The sequence below is a fragment of the Triticum urartu genome, unplaced genomic scaffold (assembly GCF_003073215.2).
Source record: "Triticum urartu cultivar G1812 unplaced genomic scaffold, Tu2.1 TuUngrouped_contig_5610, whole genome shotgun sequence".
Lineage (NCBI taxonomy): Eukaryota > Viridiplantae > Streptophyta > Magnoliopsida > Poales > Poaceae > Triticum > Triticum urartu.
In genome coordinates this window covers 5,931-17,483 of record NW_024116299.1, presented here as the reverse complement: position 1 = coordinate 17,483, position 11,553 = coordinate 5,931, and the positions used below count along the sequence as shown (strand labels likewise).

General features: G+C 45.3%; 1 protein-coding gene across 2 annotated transcripts; it reads left to right on the top strand.

Annotated features, from left to right (window-relative positions):
- The first annotated feature begins 2,829 nt into the window (after positions 1-2,829).
- On the top strand, positions 2,830-7,015 carry LOC125529454. Of its 2 annotated transcripts, none has more exons than XM_048693863.1 (3): positions 2,830-2,980; positions 4,615-5,983; positions 6,313-7,015. In XM_048693863.1, the coding sequence occupies exons 2-3, from the start codon at positions 4,630-4,632 to the stop codon at positions 6,789-6,791; spliced, it is 1,833 nt and encodes a 610-aa protein (XP_048549820.1). In that variant the 5' UTR covers positions 2,830-2,980; positions 4,615-4,629; the 3' UTR covers positions 6,792-7,015. The 2 variants fall into 2 exon arrangements, with proteins under 2 accessions (XP_048549820.1, XP_048549819.1); XM_048693862.1 differs by having other exon boundaries at positions 2,830-3,152.
- Positions 7,016-11,553: the final 4,538 nt, after the last annotated feature.

Here is an 11,553-nt window from a genome sequence, read left to right as displayed (position 1 = left end):
AAGCTCTCTGAGGTGGTAATGCTTTAGGTTCTTCAAACAGGTCTGCATATTCCAAAAGTAACTTTTGTATTTGAGGAGGAGTTTTGAAATCCTCAGGAGCATCCATAATTATATTATGGATTTGACAGAGGAATACTTCAGGTCCTTTGTCCAAGAGCTTGTCCACTCTCTTTAATGGTACTTCCTTCAGATTAGCAGATGTGGAAAACATTGCTGTAGATACTGTTTGTTTCTCTCCATGTGTGAATCCAAATTGTTGTGCAGGTATGTCAAAGGATACAGGGCTAACAGCAGTGAACCAGTCATACCCTAAAATAACATCATGACTGGGCAGAGGTATCACTCTGAAGTTGTGAGTTAGTGTCAACTTAGCAATCTGAAATTCACAGCTGGGAACTACTGCAGCAGACACTAGTGTTCCACCTCCAGCTACTGAAATGTTTTTGGGTTTTACAGGTAACATGTTGCAGTTGGCCTTGACAGCAAAATCCTGATTGAGGAAAGAGGTAGTACTACTAGAATCTAATAAGGCCACTGCTCTTTTTCCATTAATATGGATTATCACTGTTGGAGTGGGCACTGCAAGCTGTTGTCCCATTGCAAATGCAGAGATGAACATAGCTTGATCTCCTTCAGATACTGGCTCCATTTGTTCCTCACTCTGTTGCTCTTCCACATCATAAGTTGTTTGCTCCTCCACTTCCTGTTGCATAGCATGTACAGTTGGCACTAGTTTACACTTGTGGCCATGCATCCACTTGTCTCCACATCTCCAACATTCTCCCACTTTCCTGATTTTCTATGCATTGTTAACAGGGATTTCATTTTGCCTGATAGGAATTTGCTGCTGAACAGAAGGGGAGATGTTCTGCTTAACAGGAAGATTTCCAGAGGATTTCTGGTAGTAGTTGTTGTAGGAGATATTACTTCTTTTTGGAACTGTTGTCGCTGGTAGGTGACAGGGCTCAACATCTTTAGCCAACCAGTAAGCATCAGTTAGTGTTTGAGGTCTTAGTGGTCTGATCTGGAATTTGATGCCATCTCTCAAGCCATTGACATAGCATCTTACAAACCAAGATTTCCCCAGCTCTGGATTTTCCTCTTGCACATCAGCCATTAGATCTTCAAATAGTTTTAGGTATTCATACACTGTGCTGTTTAACTGTTTAACTGAGTTGAATTTTTCAGTTAAATCATAAGAGCCTTGTGCAGAAAATCTTTTAGTGATTTATGTGCAGAATTCTTTCCATGACACCTTCTTTTTTAACAACCCTGATCTTCTTAACCATACATCTGCATCTCCCATTATATACAACCGAGCCAAGGAAACCTTGTATTCTTCTGGTGCTCATGACATCTGAAAGTACTTGTTGCACTGCCTAATCCATCCAACTGGGTCTTCACCCTCAAATCTAGGGAAATCCATTTTAGGCCCTTTTGTCAGAGATCTCATGAACTGACATTGCATGTCTTGTTCATAAGTTTTTGCATAACCTTGCCACAATTGCCTATCTCTGTTTTGCTGGTAATGTTGCTGAAATGCAGGTGTGTAAGCATTGTGCCTTGCGGTCAATGGTGTTCCTATAGGACTTGCATGCTCTGTTCTGCCCTGCTGAGTAAAGCCAGGTGGAGCTGCAGGCCTGTTTGTTCTGATAGGAGGTAAGTTCTGCATTTGTAGCTCTTCTAGCTGTTTTGTTTTCTCTTTTTCTGCTTCCAGCTGTTTTCTGAGTTGCTCTGTTCTGAGTGCCTGGTTTTGCAATTGCTCTTGAGACACTGTTGGTGATTTGGGTATTTGCTGCGAACTAGAGGCTGGATCAGAGACCTCTCTCTGGACAGGGGCCCTAACCAAGGTCTGAAGCACTGCATTGATTGTTGAGAGTTGCTTTCCCAAATCCAAAACCACTTGCTCTACATTCCCAACTTGCATTGAGATTTCGCCCTGTTTAGAACTGACAGAATGAACATCATCATGCAGTTTCGCCATATCTGCCTGCATCTGGGCTTGATCCTTCTGTAAAACTCCAAAATCCTCATGCAGAGACAGCATCTCTTGAAGATCTGCCTCGTCAATTGTCTTTGCGCGCCCCATCACCTTGATCTGAAGTGGTGCTTAGGAATTTTACCACTGGATACCCAGCAACCCTTACTCAACTTCAGATCCTGCCGTCGCCACAATCCACGCCTCCAAAGTACACGGATCAGTGCTCAGACGCGGGATTTTACCGACCAGGCGATGTGCCCGACCAACCGCTCTGGCTCGACTGATCTGTACCCGAACGATCGCCGCCGCCAGCGCCTCCACACACCGCCTCCTGACTACAACCCCGACACCAACGCCGCCTACTAATCGCCGCCGATCAGAAGAATTAGGGTGGGATCTTGCTAGAGAGAAAAATTTCCCCCGATTTCGCTCATTTCCGCCGAGGAACGAATGCTCTGAATACCAATTTGTCAGGAACTACCTAGAATTTAGAACGCGATCTAGGGATTTAGAGGAGAGGACTGGGGAATTCCGCCCAGATCTCGAATATGTATTTGTATATATGAGTTTACTTGGCCATCTAGGCAATTCTTAGCAGAAGCAACGATAGTGCCAGCCAGCCACAGCCCAGCTGTTATATAGGCAGGCGTTCCCGGCAACGGGGTGAAAAGCAACAGTAACTAGCGGAGTAACGATACAAAGGCCATCGTACGGCTAGCGACGAAGCGGTAACTGCGAGGAGCCATCTCAGCCGTCCATCTACCGAAACGTTATGCGCTTGAGCAGCTACAGTTAACTGAATAATAACATCGCATCTTCAGTCCTGACAAACGCCACGTGCTAAACATCCACGCTTCTCCCTCCACCTCCCCCCTCTCTCTCCCCCAAAGCGTTAGCGGCAACCTCCCTCTCCTCGCTCACGGATCATTCCACCGGCACATCCGTACCACACGCAGCCGTTCTGTTCGTCGGTTTGGCGGCGAGCGGCGGAAGCACGAGGTACCTACCTAGTATATACAGAAGCAATCTCTCCTTTCCTGTCCTCCTCTGCATTGGTCTCCGGCCGTCCATGCGTTTTCGCTAGCTGCCTCCCCGACCCGACCGATCGAGCATCGCATCTCTGGAGTCCTTGCAATCAAGCTAGGACCGGGAGCAGGACGTCGGTCAGCAGGTAAGGCTTTAATTCGGAGATTCCAGTTCCGGCGCTGCGATCTCGTGGTGGACTGGACTGGACGATCCAATCTAAGTTTGTTTCTTTTCTTCTTGAAAGTTTCCCATCAAGAAACGGCGGGGGCGCATGACGCTCTACGGTTTTCTCTTTCTTTCTTTTCTTCCAGTGTTGATGCCCCTCTGTATATCATCTGGATATGGCTCTGTTTAATTGCGTCTCAGTTCGTTGATTCTTTGGAGGAACAACCTGTTTAATCTTTCCTGTGCTACTAATGCTGTACTCTTTTGTGATGTCAAGTCAACTACGCTAGCAGATCCATCTCGCTGATACTACTAGATTAAATTAGTATTAGTAACAAGAATATGTACTTACTGTAAATTATTCATTAAAGAATCGGATTGGAACCATTCTACATGTCCCTGTAGTACTAATGCTGTATTAAACATTGGTTTAACACTTATGTCAACTAGGCTACGCCAGTAACTATCAATAGCTGGTAGATTGGGAATGGGTAATCATTGATTAGTTCTATGTCTCTAAAGAAACATGATTGCAGCAAATCCAAAAGACGGAATAATTCAAAGGGGAGTAAGTAGGGCTTTGCTTGATTGGCTAAACTTATACTAATTGGAAAGTTGCCTGGCAAAAATACTAATTATAATGTAGGAAGGATTGATACAAATAGGTGTTATAACATGTTTGAGGAGCGAAAAGTGCAAGCAGCTCCCGAGCTCCATGACTCTTGGTATTTGAAATTTTTGAAAAACACACTTCTAGTGCTCAGAAAAATCTAAAAAAATACATGAATATATACACATATTCCTAAGACCTGGTAAAAATCTGATAAAAAATACTTTGTATTTTGGGAAATACAAAAAAGAGAAATTTCTGACAGAAATGACACAATTGTTCTCTTATACACTGTCAGAAATTTGTTTTTTTTCTATAGCCCAAAACAAAACGATATTTCTACCGAAACTTGCCACGGGTATTCGGAATGTGTATGCGTATCCCCGGGAAAAACTTCACATTTTTCTGAAACTTCAAAAGCATGAATTTCAAAATATTTAAATATAGAGAGCACTGGTGCTCGGGAGCTGCAAATCTGCACTCGTTTGAGGAGTTATAATATGGAAATGCTTTTATGTTAAGACTTTAATAAGATAGATGAAGTATCAAATTAGTTGGGTTTGGTGAGAATTGGTTGAACTGGAGGGAGAATGGCGGATCCATCTATGCATATTCTTGGAATAAGTTCTTTACTAATAGGTGATGCAGATCTTGACCAAGTGGCAGAAACAAATAGGACAGAGATGGCTAAAAAATTGGTGTGGAATGTGGTCTTCACTTTTGACCTTGAGAAATATTGCACTGCTTAATTCACTGGATTCACCTTTTCTGTAATTTATTAACCACGCCGAGTGAATTTTTCATGTGCTCACACATGTGCCTGCAATTGCAGCATCCTTGCTTCTAAATGACCGAGGAGGTGATCAAACAGGCTATCACTTCAACAACTCCTGCATTAGCGGAGTCGAAGAAAGAAGATCTCCGGATAAATACCACTGAAATCATAGATGGCAACAGTGTGCCGTCCTACCTGAGGAGGAAAGAGAAGCCAGTTCCACATTACCAGAGAGCGTCCACTGGCTCTTGCCATGACAACTGCAAACTTGGTATTCATCATTCTTCCGAGTCTAAGAAATACTCGCCTGTTCATGGCTGGCGTCAGGACCGCGCGAACGCCAGGAATGGAACACACGACCTGGCTCAGGCTGTAGTCATCCCACAAGGAGACAAAGCAAGAAACAAGAGTCAGATGCTGAATATTTCTCATGTAAAAGATGACGCTGGTCCTGGTAAGCCTGAATTTACCAAGCAAAAGCCATCACTGAAAGGAGTACCTGGTCGTCTTGAAAGCTCTCCATGTGTAGAGTTGTTATCAGATGAAGTATCTGGAACTGTTGTGGCTGGAAACCAGCCAGACTGTGCGAAGTGCCTCATCATCTCACTTGATGACTTGTCAAGCTGTGGAGATGGACAATTGTCAGAAGGAGCTGTAAGCATTGAGCTGGATATGCCGTTGGCCATCCAGGACAGGGATGAGTCTGACGATCATAGTACGGATCATTCTGCAAATGACTCTGTAAGTTCAGAGAACATGACTAAGCAGCCTGTGATGGCATCGGAGAAGCACAGACAAGATAAGGACCTGACTAAACCACAGAGTTTCTCCCAGGGGTCTGTGAAACAGAACAGGAAAGCAACACCAAGTATAACCAGAAGCAGTATGTCAAAGCAGAAAAGCGGAATAACATCACATGAGAAGGTTGCAGGTACATCAGCTGGAAGCGCCGATGGACCAAGGACAACGGCAAAAAAGGCAGATCCTAGTGCTACTAACAAGTTCAGCCCGGAGAGGAAACTCAACTTGATTGTCACATCAACTCTTCCAAGGGTGAAGAAAATCAAAGCACCATCACCAGCTAGCGTGATGGAATCGTGTGCCAAACCTGCTACAAATAAGCATGCTCCATCTCCATCACCTCCTTCAGGGAAGCAAACTGAAAGAAAGATTACACTGAATAATGTTGCCAAGAATGCTCAAATTTGGCAAAACAAGGGAGAAGAAAAGGTTACATTGAGTCCACTGAAGCTGTCTCGTTCTACAGTGAGAGCAGTCAGGAAAGAAACTTCTGCTTCCCCAGTGAAGAGTAAGAAGGTTTATGGGATAGAAAGTTTTTCTGGGTGCAAGGATAAAATATCAAAGACAGCTTCGCAAAAAATACGAAAACCAGACGTTAACAACAAAGAGAGACAATCTCACAAAGGTACATCTTATCTTTACCTTCTGAAACATAAACATATAATTGCACCTTAGGTCACAAATTTCCTAATTCTTCTATACAATATTATGAATTTCGCTGGCAATTAATAATGCCAATATGCAACTTGTATGGCATGATTGATTATAGTGCTGCCTTAAATTGATCAGGCCATCCTAGTTTAGCCTACAAAAACGTCTTGTATTTTGGCACGGAGGTTGTAACATCTAACATGGCAATGTATGGACAAGTTTCTATGAAATATTTCTTTTCAAATAAACATATGCTTGGAGTTCATCGCAAGACAATGACAAGACATCATTCCCATTTTACAGAAAATGGGGCTATTGCAAGAACTGAAATTGCAGGAAGGCCAAAGATAACATGCACGCCCTCAGGCGTCATCATGAAGTCGCCTCGCATGCTGAGGTTTCGCCGTGGCAAGGTGCTGAACCTTGGCAGCAACTCTGACAACAGCACTCCCAGACGAGTACAGTTCAGGCCTGCAGATGCTACAGATGACGTCAACAGAAGCAAGTATCCTGCCAGACGCAGAATCACCAAGAACAATGAAGCTAAAGCTTCTGCTGCATCAAAAGATTCAGGTGCTTCAAGAGCTGAAGTTGTTGTCCTGAGGCATCAGGGTGCCAATGACAAAAAGAAGAGCGAGCCGCGATTATTCAACAATGTGATCAAGGAGACCGCGAGCAGGCTCGTTGAGGCGAGGCGGAGCAAAGTGAAGGCCCTCGTTGGCGCATTCGAGACAGTGATCTCGCTTCAAGGTATAAAGCAAGGCAGACCCAGCATTTCCTGACCTGAAGTTTGCCACGTGAAATTCAAGTAAATGTGGGGGTCTCTGGAGTTTCCATGTTAGAGGTTTCCTATTGGAGTTCTTGTGCACATTCCTTTGCTTTGGGTTCACAGGCCTACAGATAAGAAAAATCACCGAATAGGAATAATTTACTGTGCTGGTATACTAAACTAAACTTTGTTTCAGTTTACCTAATCCCAAGAGAGATTTGCCAAAATTGTCTTTTACATTTGAGCTGCTGCCTGTTCCGTTCCTGAATGCCATTGAGCAAAATCGTCCTGGGGGTTAAAATCTGCATTTGTTTTCTCAAGATTAAACTTGTGGTGGTGAAAATGATGCCATAACAACATACAAACTATCTAAAAAAAACAGAAAACGTCAGCGTTTCACTCCTAGGGACGCCCATATGCTCCTGCATCCATCAGTGGCATGCCGCGAGCAAAGCTCGATGTCTCCTCTTGATCTCCGAAACACCCTCATAGCCAAGGTGACATTGTTGATGCAGCAATCGAGAAGTCACCTAACGGAGGCAGAAGAAGCCGGCGACAACGAACTGAGGATCAAATCGCCATCCCGGAGAAGAAAGCAACAAGGAGGGCAGAAATCCAGACAGACAGAATCAGGCAGGCCTAACCTCGCTAGATTCCCAACGAAGTTGAACCTGGCTCCGCTTCGCTGAACGGAGAAGAAGCCGAAAGACAAAAACATGAACCGCCGTCGTCCACTCTGCCGAAGGACGCCGTCGAAGACCACCTAGATGAAACATACACAAAAAACAGGGCCCCTAGTCTAGCCTTGAATGAAGTTCCACACGCCCTTTGCCGATGCCAATCAGTATCGCCGGAATGAGGACATGATGTTAGAGTCCCTATGTATATTTCACTCACAAGTACCAGGATTACAGATATATGCCACAACTACACTTGTTCTTTTTTCGACAAAGAGAATATATTAATATTGCGAAGATACCAATAATACCCGATCTTTGTACCAACAAGATGTCCAAAAGCATCAACAATACACATAGCCAAAAAAGAAAATAAAAAGAACAAAAGGAAAAAGATCCTGCCACGATGATCAATCACGCATCAATAACATTCTAACCATCACCGAAGACAACAATCGGATTACATAGAGGTTCTTCAAAAGCAAATGCCCCCAAGAAGGAAACAATGCACAAGTGTTGTCGTTGCCCGATCGAAGATCTCGGGGTTTCACCATGGAGAAAGTCCGGGTTCACCCAAAAACAATGCCTTCAACAAGACCATTGCCAGATACAAGCAATAAAGGCCAGACCTTGAGTTTTCACCCTGGGAATCGAGACTCGGTACTCAAGGAGCACCACCAAAAGTGCAGTCCTTCAGTGCTACTGCCCCCGCTTGCCGAGGCCGCTGTTGCAAGGCACCAAACACCTGGCACATGGTCTTCATCGCATCCAATACACCTTTCCACCAAAGCTTCAAGATCTCCAATCAGCCGTCATGACTTTCTCCACCTCTATTAATGCCTTGGGGATCTTGACTTAGACATGTCCCATGACACCAATAAGAAACCGAAGCTTCGTGACGCGCCCTCTTGAGGTCGTGTTGGCTAATAATATGAGCGCACGCGACCGGAGCCTTGGCGATCTTGATATCCAGGGGTAACATACGCCAATCCGTATAGATCTCTGACGGGGAAGACCGGAACTCGTCAGCGGCCAGATCCAAGAGCTCGACATCCGGCAGAAAGACGACTTGGCGGAAGAATAGCGCTAGGGCCAAACCACCACTATGAGGCTGAAGCCAGCAGCCATGTCGCCCTCCTCTCGATTCAGACCTGTAGAGAAAAGTCAGTGATGCCGCTGCTGAGTAAATAGACATTTTTTGACTAATTCAATCCATAAATAGATGACTAGCATGGCATTGACAGAATTAGCAACATACTAATGCTGATCTAAACGAGCACATACTACACAAACAGTAGACAGATCTACACATAATGCTAATACTGCTAATGCAGAAGCCGCCGTGGGCCATGCAGAAGGCCATGCAGAAGCCGCCGTGGCGGTGGCGGCAGCAGCGGTGTCCTCGGCGGCCTTCTTGTCGGCCTCGAGCTTCTCGGCGGCGGCACGTTCGGCGTCGATGGACATGGTGATGATGAGGGCGACGCGGACGTAGACGAACAACAAGCAGTCGCGTAGTCACTTCCCAAAAACCTATTCGCCCCTCTCCCGTAGAGGAATCGGAGGGACAGGTTTTGGGAGACCTGCTCTCCCATCGACCGTGTACTCGGCGGACGGGATGGAGTCACCGGCGGCAGCAGCAGCAAAGGAACGACGGTGGGCGGTGCGCGTGAGCAGATATGATCTGTTTGTGGCGGCTAGGGTTGGGAGACACTGCAGACTTATATAGGCGCAACCGCGTGGAGAGACGTGGGCTCGACCCACGTCCGAGTCCGTGATAGCCCACGATCCGACGTCTCAGATCGTGGCCCAGCTGTCAGAAACTCTCCATTAGTGACTGGCAAAAATAAGCGCGTAGGTGTGAGCTCGGCTCGGTTCAATCCCGCAACCCGCGACGCGGCGTGACGAGGCGTGGCGGGCGGCGAAGGAGGAGCAGGCGAGGGCCTCTTCTATTCTCAAGCTCCAATAGCATGTGGAAGACAATCCCTTATAAAAAGGTCCAACTTCTCCACTAGCGGGGTGGGACTAAACTTTCTACTACACCTAGTCCAATAAACCCACATGGGCCCTTAGAGATTTTATCAGAAATTGCTATATGGGCCTAAAGCCCATCCCAAATTTCAGCAATCCCCCACCAGATCCTGAGGCCCCATTGTGTCCTCTGTTCCAATTGCTGTTTCAATATACCAGTGTTTCAGTGAAGACCTGTTAAGGTTGAGCTTCACCTAGAGCAAGTAGCTACACTCCTTCACAACCGAACAATGGACTATGCCTTGAATTGTCGGTTTGGTGTAAAGAAGTTTCACCACATGTCTTACTAGTACTGGGCTGTCGAAGGCTGACCCCTCGGGTGGAGCATATAAGTCACACTCCTGGCCTATTCATGAGCTTACTAGAGATCACCCCAATCTCATGGACTGTGACTAGCAGTCGGGCTCACATAGGTGTGTTCCTCCAAAGATCGCTTTGTAGGATAGCATCTTGCTTACATAAGCTTTGGAACACATTAAGACAATAGTCATCCTACCATACAGTACTAAGAGTACTGCATCTCCAACAGAGTGGGTTAGTATAGTTACTCACCTCAGTTCACCACTGACTTGTTTTCCCAGGTCCTACTTCACGGGATCTCCGATCACATAGGTTGGGTTACCACCATGGCAACTCATGTGGGTCTCATACCCATCTCCCTCAATGCATTATCTATCACAACATGTGATAGCCCTTCCGTAAAGGGATCTTCCAGATTCTTAGCCGTATGGACATAGTCCAACGCTATCACTCCGGAGTTTCTTAATTTTCTGACAGCTTTTAATCTCTTATGTGTTTGTTGGACTTCATGTTGTCCTTTGAACTCTTCACCTTGGTGATGACAGTCTGATTGTCACAGTTCATAAGGATAGCCGGAACTGGTTTATCAACCAATGGCAAGTACATCAAAAGATCTCGAAGCCATCCTGCTTCAACACCAGATGTGTCTAATGTTGTTAATTCTGCCTCCATTGTCGATCTCGTTAAGATCGTTTGCTTGCAAGACTTCCAGGAAACATCGCCACCTCCAAGAGTAAACATATACCCAGTTGTGACCTTCATCTCATCAGCATCAAAGATCCAATTCGCATCACTATACCCTTCAAGTATCGACGGGTCTCCGGTATAGTGAAGTCCATAGTTTATAGTACCTTTCAGATAGCGCATAACTCTTTCAACAACATGCTAATGTACATCACCCGGTTTGGAAACAAACCGGCTCAGTTTGCTCACATCAAACGCGATGTCAGGCCTCATTGCGCTCGCTAGGTACCTCAGTGAACCAATGATTTGAGAGTATCTCAATTGACCTTTAGCTGTGCCTTTTGACGTTTGAATCAACATGCTAGGATCATATGGTGTTTGAGATGGTGTACAGTCCAAATATCCAAAATGACTCAACACCTTCTCAACATAGTGGGATTGCAGAAGTGTGATCCTACCCTCATTATCTCTCAGTAGCTTGATGTTCAAGATAACATCAGCCACACCAAGGTCTTTCATCTCAAAGTTCTGAGATAGAAACGATTTGACCTCCTCAATGAATTTGAGGTTTGTTTCGAATATCAGTACGTCATCAGCATACAAGCACGGTAAAACTCCTTCGTCCCCACCATGGCGATAGTATACACATTTGTCAGCCTCATTAACAACGAAACCAACAGATGCCAGAGTTGTATTGAACTTATCATGCCATTGCTTAGGTGCTTGCTTCAGGCCATATAAAGATTTCAGCAACCTACACACCTTTCTTTCCTAACCATCTATCACAAGCCATCTGGCTGTTACATGTAGATTTCCTCGTTTAGCTCTCCATTCAGAAAAGCCGTCTTAACATCCATCTCATGGATGAGAAGACCATGCGAGGCTGCCAACGAGAGTAATACTCGAATGGTGGTCAGTCTAGCCACAGGTGAATAAGTATTGAAGAAATCTTCCTCTTCTTTCTAGTCATAGCCCTTGGCCACAAGCCTAGCCTTGTACTTTTCAATCGTACCATCGGGCCTAAGCTTCTTTTTGAACACCCACTTACATCCCAGTGGTTTGCAACCATGGGGACGATCAGTGATC